The sequence below is a fragment of the Ammodytes marinus genome (assembly GCF_949987685.1).
Source record: "Ammodytes marinus genome assembly, chromosome: 7".
Classification (NCBI taxonomy): Eukaryota; Metazoa; Chordata; class Actinopteri; order Uranoscopiformes; family Ammodytidae; genus Ammodytes; species Ammodytes marinus.
The window spans coordinates 1,275,404-1,285,403 of record NC_137211.1 but is presented as its reverse complement, the minus strand read 5'-3'; the positions used below and the strand labels follow the sequence as shown (position 1 = coordinate 1,285,403).

The window sequence follows — 10,000 nt, the reverse complement described above, 5'->3', positions numbered from 1 at the left end:
AGAGAGAGTGTGTGTGTGTGAGAGAGTGTTTGTGTGTGTGTGAGTGTGAGAGAGTGTGTGTGTGTGTGAGTGAGAGAGAGTGTGTGTGTGTGAGTGAGAGAGAGTGTGTGTGAGTGAGAGAGAGTGTGTGTGTGTGTGTGAGTGAGAGAGAGTGTGTGTGTGTGTGTGTGTGTGTGAGTGAGAGAGAGTGTGTGTGAGTGAGAGAGAGTGTGTGTGTGTGTGTGAGTGAGAGAGAGTGTGTGTGTGTGTGTGTGTGTGTGTGAGTGAGAGAGAGTGTGTGTGTGTGTGTGAGTGAGAGAGAGTGTGTGTGTGTGAGTGAGAGAGAGTGTGTGTGTGTGTGTGAGAGAGAGAGAGAGAGTGTGTGTGAGTGAGAGAGAGTGTGTGTGTGTGAGTGAGAGAGAGTGTTTGTGTGTGTGTGTGTGTGTGTGAGTGAGAGAGAGTGTGTGTGTGTGTGTGTGAACAATAAATCAAACACACAACACACAAGTCTGTTCCATCAACATTAACAGATTGTTTTTTTTTATATCTTTAGAGCAATAAATATTTCAACTTCTTCTTCTTTCATTTCTCTGCAATTTCAAAAACAAAGTACAAGTAATATATATTTATATACACAGCTAAAATGTTCCATACACAGTTTTTAAAATAATGTTGTCTCTGTCCTGTCCACACATATTTGACACTTTACTCGGACAATTGTACATGGACTATGGCAGTCTCTCTTTGCTCTCTACATTATAAACAAGAAATACTATTTTTTTCTCTGCCCTCATATAGAGATACACACACTGACTTTACACAGAAGAACAGAAGAATCCTACACTTTTAACCTTATTCGAACCAGATTTGATGAACTTATATCTTATTGAATTCTTTTAATCTTCCCTGTTTTCCATTCTGTACATCGGATCGGTTTTTACGAATGTTAAAAAGCGGATTTTTTTCGATTCCTTGTGTAAAGTGCAAAGTGAGTACTCGCATTGTTATTTTTCATATAATAACTATGGATATGTACATTCATGTTTATGATACAGTTTCATTCAGTGCAGAAAACCACATGCAAACCCATAGTGCAGAGGCAGAAAAAAAACAATATTCAAAATTTAGCATTTAAAGGACCATACCTGGGTTTTTTCTGCATTTTCTTTAACTGAATACTACTAATTACATGACTTTTTTCTGAAAACCATGCAATACATTTTCTTGCTTGAACCCCTAATTTGATCCTGTGTCTGTGTGCGTGTGTGTGTGTGTGTGTGTGTGTGCGTGTGTGTGTGTGTGTGTGTGTTTTAGCCTTAAAACTCAAAATTCTAGGGCAGACAGTTGCCTTCAAATTTTAAATTTCTATTTTCAAATGTTTCTAACCCGGAACCCTAACCCTAATGTTTCAATAAGGTTTTGCTTTTGAGTTATTGATCCCGGAAGTTACAACATCTTTCCAATTTTACCGCAGTGTTAATCCGTCAAGTTTATCCTCAAAAATGTTCCGCAGTTATTAAATTAAAGTACAAAATATTGAAAGTGGTTGAAAGCCGGGTACAACATGCAAAAGCCTGGGTATGGACCTTTAAAGTGGGGAACTTTAGTGTGGATGTGCCCCTGATTTAGTTTGGGCACGCAGTGGGACAAGGTCAAATGCTGTGTATTTCCTTTACGAGAACTTTGTTAGATTAATCCTAGTTTCTTAATTGTTGGTATTAGATGTGTTAAATTTAAAAGGTGCTACGAGGAACTTTTAAATATTTCTGAAACAGTCTCATTTTTCCTCTGATGATCATAAATTACATGTAACAGCAGAAACGAGACCATCAGTGCAAAGAATGCTATTTTTATATAGTTTTTCCTTAATGCCTTTGTCATGGGTACACGCTCTCCCAGGAACAACAGCTGTCGTAGTAAAAACACTACCGCTTTAGTCCAAAGGGGGCGCTAGAATTAACACAAACTGAAACTTCCTCGGAGCACCTTTAATGTGCGGCCACTGTAGAGATACATAACAGAGACCAAAACGTGCTCCTTATTTGAAGGGTTTGAAACGGATTTTTTTTTTGGTCGCTGAAGTGTTGCTTGTTTATTATTAAAAATTAATTTAAAAGTCGCGAGGATCCATTTACTTGGATTTACGTGTGCGTGTGTTTTCCCCAAGCATGCGCGGGTGGCTGAAGGTAGTCATAACAGTTGGTATTCAAAATATTAGAACATATTAGTTGTTGTATGTTAATCACCGAAAAAAAAAAAATCTTGATTTTGTTGTAAACATATTAAAAGTTTTTTTTTTTTTTTTTTTTTTCACTTTTTTGTAATTCCATAAGTGGTCAAATAAAATAAAAATAATGAAAAATAAATCTCACAGTCGTAAGCACATGACAAAATTAAAAACTGCTAAAAAAAATACAAAACAGCCCAAGGAGTACGTTATGTTAGTAGAAGCTTGCCACACAACAATATTGATAGTAATATCAGTAGCACACTCTAAAAAGTCAAATGGGTTCTTCAGATTTAAAACAAAAAAATGGACCCATTACATCTTCACGATTGTTTCTCACCCACAGATTAGTCTGGCCAATCAGGGCCCTGCATTCTGACCTAATGCACTTCCCTTATAGTGGAAGGCAGCTTCTGATTGGTTCAATTTGGTTGTCAATCTAGCCTCCAGTCAGACCAGCGATGTCTTACAAGCTTATTCGTCGATACCATGTTGACGTCATTGACTACATGAACCAATCAGGGGCTGCCTTCCACTAACAGACAGACAGTGGGGAGGGTCCGGTCTGACTGGAGGCTAGATTGATGACTACATGAACCAATCAGGGGCTGCCTTCCACTAACAGACAGGAAGTGGGGAGGGTCCGGTCTGACTGGAGGCTAGATTGATTGATGACAACATGAACCAATCAGGGGCTGCCTTCCACTAACAGACAGGAAGTGGGGAGGGTCCGGTCTGACAAAAAGATTTCAACAAACAAAAAAACATCTAATGATTTTTTTTTAATTTTTTTTTTTTATATTATTCTAAAATATACTGAAGAACCCTGATACACTTTTTGGTTTTTAGAGCATGTATACGTTTTGTTAATTCAAGCAATTTTAGAACCTTTTAGTTTACAAATCGATGCTAATGGCCCCGACGAAAAATAGAACAGAACACACTGTACAGTTGATATCTACAGTCAGTCGGCGCATTCACGTTATCACAGAAGAAGAAAAAATATGTGTTTGCATTCAAGCGATTTTCCCATCATCATACCAGCACTGAGAGAGGTTAGTTTTCTAGTCGAATAAGAAATACAAATGGCTGGTACAGTATTTTAAATGGTGAGTAACACTTGATCCAGTGAACTCTATCAAAATGGATAGAAGAAAATAACAATACTTTTTTTTTAAATAAAGTGTTTTTTTTGTGTTGTTGAGAAAATGAAAAACAATCTGCTATAGACAGTGTGACTGACATATAAGCTGAATAATGCAGACGTTCACAAATCTAGCATTTTGTGCTAAAAAAATGTCAGCCAACAGATATAGCGCTAATTAAAAAAAAATTAAAAAAAGTCCATAAGCCAAAAAAAATTATTAAAAAAAAATTAAATAAAAAGTGTAAAAATGAGATTGTTCCAAGATGAATTCGCATGAAACAAAAAATTTGCAATCCTGTGTCCTCCTTTGAGATGTCAGCAGAGTCCTTTAATATGTCCATTAGGTCCAGTTTTCAGGTTCCTTATAAGTCTTTGTTTGAACAAGGAGAATGGCTTAATATTGTCATTTTGAATGGATACAATCAATATATTACTGATTCGAAGGTAGTCTTTTTTTACACATGTTATATTGAATTATATATCTCGATCTGAAGGCACCTTATTCACATTTTCTTTTTTGAAACTCAAGTAGTGAAAGAAAGTTGGATATTAACTTGTGGACTGGGTGGGAAATTAACATAACATTGTTTTTTAATAAGCTGTCTGTCTGTCTGTCTGTCTGTCTGTCTGTCTGTCTATCTATCTATCTATCTATCTATCTATCTATCTATCTATCTATCTATTTCACATACAGTATAACGGTGTGTATGTTGGAAACAATATTTATTCTCCAAATTGAATTCTTAATGTTAATTTTCCACCCGGTTCAGTTAGCATCACCAGTCATTTTCCATGTTGAGAAATGTCACTTTATGAGAAGATCTCGTTTATTTAGGGACTTTAACTCCTTGGCTTCATCTAAGGCAGGGAAACAAAAGACTCAATTTCCCATACTGCACCCTGTTTGGCACCTTTCAACAGACCCTGCGTTCCAAATCTCATACTCTTTCTTTAATCTATTCTACATACTACATCTGACCATAAACATAATCTAGTTAGAATGCAGTATGCTATAATTGGGACATACTTTAACTTATTTATTTCATCCTAACATGGCTCCTTGATCTTGCCTCTTGCTTTTATATCCGGCGCATCCCTGTTTGTTTTCATAAGGAGGCTCCGTCAAAGTGACGTCACTTTCGGTGCGCACTGGATTGTGAGTCAGAATCGCCCACATAGCATGCTGATTTAAACACTAAAAATCTCGTCCGGATGTAGTAGGACTTCCGGGTATTCCTAAGCATACTAAATCTCACCACAATAATCAGGAGATCCTAAATCTTTTTTCTACCATACTAAATAGCAGAAAGTATGGGGGATTGGAACGCAGGGCTAATCTCCTTCCTTGGCAACATATACGAGGTTTCACATTAGGCATGGGCCGACAACCGGTTTCAAGATATACCGCGACATGAAAAAGTCAATGTCTCAATCCCGCCATTATCTATGTCACACTGTTCTAAGGTTCTAGAACACACAGGATGCTAACAGACAAGTTTATTAATGTTCAGAATATTTCTTCATCATAACTTTTAATAGAAGAGAAATGTGTTTCTGAGCTGCTCACTTAAACCTACAGTGTGTAGAATTTTGGGTTTTATTTCCTAGCAGATTTTGTAGAAAATAATTATAATATACACAAGTACGTTTAATTTAGTGCATAATAGCTGATTTTTTTTTTTAGAATTATTATTTTTTTCCTTAGAAAGTGTCTCATATATGTCCATATTTCTCCATACTTTGGACCAAGGCCTTGTCACCGCCATTTTGGAAGTGTCATAGTTGGAATGTCATCAGGTGCATTGTTTAAAATTTAGAATTGTTCTTGTCCTTGAAGGCCACTGTAGCTTCTGTTATTATTCGAAAGGGTTGGGGTTACCCAGAGAGCGTTGCATTCTAGAACTTTCTACAACTTACTTGATGATGTCATATTACACACTGCACCTTTAAAGTTAAGTACTGCTTTGATTTCAGTTTTGTTTAGAATAATTCAATTATTGTTATCATTCAATTTAATGAATGTTCGGAATATTCTATATGTTGTTTAAAAAATAAAAAAGGATACGTTTTTTTTGGCCGATTTCTTTTTTCTTTTCGGTTTTTTTACGGAGACATTTTCAAAGAACACATTTGAGAGCAGTACCTTGAAACCGCTGTATTTTCTTGCCCATGCCTATTTCACACACAATACAGAGCATGGAATACAGTTTACACATATTATAATTTCCGACAAATTCAGGCTTATACCTTCAAAATATGCTGTGACACTAGCAAGGGAAGCATTCATTAGTTACGTCCGCCTTTACAAGAATAAATTATTGGGTATTTTACATATGTCAAACGTCAACAAACCCTCTATATTTAAAGTCGCAATCCGAATAAACAGCAGTGTAGCGCCCCCTTGCTGTGCTGAAACCCTGTTATCCACAAACACTCAAGGCTTTAAAGGAGCTGTAAGTGATATTTGGTTTCTTTTAGCTAACTTCCTGTCAGTGACTAGCAGTTAGCAGTCCCCTCCCTCGTCCCTTTACGTCACCACCACATGAACACACAGCCGTCTTCATCAGATAGTGCCGCGATGGAAAGCAGCGAGTCATCGTTCACGGGGCACAGAGACCCCGCCCTCTTTATAGCGCTCTGTCTCCTGATTGGATAAAAACGAGCGGGATAATTAAAACATTTATCTGGCAATAACTGCAAAGCTGAATGACTGGGAGACCTTTGTTATGAACTGTGCATATTGTTTTAGTGATTGCTGTATGAATAGCGAGTGATTTAACACGTGTATTAACCAAAAAATATCACTTACTTCTCCTTTAAGTTATTTTTGCAAAACACAAAAGGTTAAAAAGACACCTGTAGTTTTTGTTATTATATAATGATGGCTTATTTTTAAGTTTTAAAAAAAACGTTTATTGTCCATGTCGAAAGTGAAGTATTCAGTTACCTTCACTAATGCACTTTGTATATTGAAAAACTGGAATAAATGCTGGATTGGGGCGTCAAGAGTTCAAACTACACCAAATCCCTCCCCCTGCATATAAGATTTTTTTTTCAAACACATTTTTGACACTCATTAGATATTGCACAGGTCATGCATGCCTGTCTAAGACTCAGAAACTGCATCGTATATAATGCTCAACACTTCTGCATCTCACTAACATCTCATGGCTTTGTAACATGTCAACAACCAAAAATTAAAAAAAAAAAAAAAAAAAAAACGAAAAAATTGTTAAAAACAAATAAAAAAAAATAAAAAAAGTACAAGTGCTTTTTGTGCGGGAAAACAAACTAGTGCATGACTAAAGTGATATTTTTTTTCTATTTTTTTTGTTGATATGGTCAAATTATTCGTCGCATTTTTTTCCACAGGCACTGTTCCCTTCATTTCACGGCTGGTCCCCGAACCTTTCTTGAAACTCACAAACATTTTGTCTATCGCAAGCCGTCGTAACATTTAAGTTAAGTTGTCTTTATAAGTCAATTTACACGAGGCACATTGAAATTCGTCTTTTCTCATCTCCCCTCTCAAGTTCCCACACTCCAGAGGGGGTCCTCACACAGGGTCAGCCATAGTACAGCGCCCCTGGAGCAGTTTGGGGTTAAGTGTCTTGCTCAAGGACACAATGGTAGAGATGGTGGGCACCGTAGATGTATAACCATATTATTAGTGGGGTGCCCGGACACTCTATAAGGGTAAGGGGTCAGAGATATTATTAAACCTTTTTGACTTGTCCAAACTTAATCACAGATATTCACAAACGCAGTCTTCCTAAGCCAAATTATGTCACTTTTTCCATTCATGTATATGGGGTTTCTTGTAATTTGTTTAGTAAAATTTAAACATTAAATGTTACAACGGCTTTGGTTAGAGCCACCCAACCCCCACCCCCTCCATAGAGTCTCAGTCCTCTTCACAGCAGACCCGGGTTAGGATCCAGCCCGGGTTGTTCTCTTGCATGTCATTCCCCTCTCTGACCCATTTCATCTCTGTCTCTCCAAAACTGTCTAATAAAGCATGGAAAATGCTCCAAAAAATGTTCTTAAAAAAAAAGATATGTTACAACCGCTGGCCATAATAACACGTGAAGAACCACACACACACAGACACACACACGTGCGTCCTCTTGAAGTCCCCATTTCGAAGGGTAGGATCTATGAAGAGATATACAGTTTATTCACCAAGACGGCTGGACTAAAAGGGAGTTTTTTTAGCTTCATGTGACAAAAAAACGCCATTTATTTACGTCCTTGTCTAAAGTCTCTCCTGGAGTCTTTCTTTCTCACTTCACGCGAGGGAATTGAATATGAAAATAACACAAACTGAGAAGCTTCCGCTTGCCTGCTCTCAGGGCGCGTCTCCTCAACCGATGGCGTCCGCTTCGTTGACACAACTGCTTCTGTCCACTGCTCTTGTCTCCTCTCGCTACTACCCTGTTGCGACGATGGCTAAACCCTGCTGGCTTATCAAACCTCCTGGTCGTCCTCCGCGTCAAACGACCGTGCTTATCCGACTGACGGGCTTGCTTTTGGGGCCTTGTTGCTGCTGCTGCGTGTTGGTGTTGGATGGAGGTGGTAAAGGGGAGTGTGGAGGTGGAGGGGGGATTGGCGAAAGCGCTATGGGGAATTGAGGTCCCGAAACCAGGCGCGCGGAAGGAGTTTGAGGCGGGGGTGTGGAGAAAATGAAATGAGTGGCCTGGGAAGGGCTGAGCGGAGAGTGTGCGTGTGTGAGCGCCGATTGGTTGTGTGTGTGAGAGTGTGTGTGCGCGGCAACGTTGTGCGTGTGTGAGTGTGTGTGCGCTGCTTGGTTGTGTGTGTGAGAGAGTGTGTGCCCGGCTGGGATGTGTGTGTGAGAGTGTGTGTTGTGCGCGGATTGGTTGTGAGAGTGTGTGTGCGCGGCTTGGTTGTGTGGGTGAGAGTGTGTGTGTGTGTGTGTGTTGTGCACGGCGTGGTTGTGTGAGTGTGTGTGTGCGTGTGGATGGGGCTGCGAGTGTGAGAGGGTGAGAGGGAGTTTGCCAGAGTGGTAGAGTGTGTGTGGAGTGGTAGGGGTTAGCGGGGAGTGCGGGGAGAGGGGAGGCGGGGTGATAAAGCCGGAGGGGAGGTTGTAACGCGGGTGTGTCGGTCCGTGTTGTGAGACCCTCGCGTGGGGCGGAGCGATGCTGGATGGGCCCTGACGTCTTGGGGGCACCGAAAACCTGGGAGAGACAGAGAGTTACAGAAAGAAACAAACAGGTTAAGATTGAATAACTGAATTTTCTGTCTGTCCGTCCGTCCGTCCGTCTGTCTGTCTGTCTGGGTTAATCTTGATGTATTTCATGCCCCTGTAAAGCACTTTGAATTGCAAAAATCTATGTGCCATCACCATTAGTAGCCTACTGTTAGAAGAAGGTAAATTTAAACCCAAACCTGTGTGTGAGTGCGTGATGCTGGGGTACGCTGTATGTCTGTCTATCTATCTATCTATCTATCTATCTATCTATCTATCTATCTATCTATCTATCTATCTATCTATCTATCTATCTATCTATCTATCTATCTATCTATCTATCTATCTATCTATCTATCTATCTATCTATCTATCTATCCATCCATCCATCCATCCATCCATCCATCCATCCATCCATCCATCCATCCATCCATCCATCCATCCATCCATCCATCCATCCATCCATCTATATATCTATCTATCTAACATTGGAAGAATTTACCTGTGTGTGAGTGCGTGGTGCTGGGGTACGCTCTGCACGTGGAAGCGGTGATGGTGGTGGTACGGCGGCGGGGGCTGTGGACTCGCTGGCCCAGTGACCCCCCCTCCTGCAGTGTGGCAGTACTGCGCGTGTAAAGCCTGGAGCTTGGACCCCCCTCCGGAGCCTCCCGCCTCCCCCAAACCGAGGCCCTGCGATGGGGAGGAGAGGCAGGGGGAAGGGGGTGCGGGCGCCGGGTAGTGTGGAGGTGACGAAATCATTAATGGACTCTGTGGAGCCTGTTGTTGCTGTAGTTGAGGAATCGGAGTCTGCTGTTGTGAAGTCATATTCATCGCCATCGTCAAAGGAAGGGGGATTTTGCCTCTGCGGCTGCCGAAGAAGTTCCCCAAAGCCAGTGGGGAGGTACTGGAGGTGTTGGAGACCCCCCCCTGTGTGTGACAGAGCCCCGGCCCACCACCCACCCCTGATCCGGGGCTCTGCGCGGGGCGGTGAGGCCGATAGGCGGCTGGGGAGGGGGGAACCATGACGGGACCGTAGGGCAGACCGACGGCAGGCAGGGGGCGCTGCTGGGGCTGGTGTTGGGGTTGGTGGGCACGAGGACTGCTGATGATCGAACCCTGAGAGAGAAGAAATACAGGACTAGATGATTGATACATTCACAATATTTAAAAAGGATAGCAGTGATTTTAACTCTTAGGACATACTTTAACTTATTTATTTCATCCTAACATGGCTCCTTGAATTTGCCACTTTCTTATATATCCGTCTCATCGCTGGTTGTTTTCACTGGGAGGCTATGTCGCTGATTCTGACCCAAAATCCAGTGAAAACAACCAGCGATGAGACGGATATATAAGCAAGAGGCAAGTTCAAGGAGCCATGTTAGGATGGAATAAATAAGTTAAAGTATGTCCCAGTTGTAGCATACTGCATACTAACTAG

The 10,000-nt window shown here is 40.9% G+C and overlaps 1 protein-coding gene across 1 annotated transcript in view; it reads right to left on the bottom strand.

Annotated features, from left to right (window-relative positions):
* Window positions 1-7,845: 7,845 nt before the first annotated feature.
* LOC307253510 (IQ motif and SEC7 domain-containing protein 2-like) overlaps window positions 7,846-10,000 on the bottom strand; it is a gene marked incomplete at both ends in the record, with an annotated part of 111,337 nt that continues 109,182 nt past the window's right edge. The window contains 3 exon segments of the mRNA XM_080031617.1: window positions 7,846-8,082; window positions 8,299-8,548; window positions 9,062-9,675. Coding sequence (XP_079887743.1) covers window positions 7,846-8,082; window positions 8,299-8,548; window positions 9,062-9,675 — 1,101 coding nt within the window.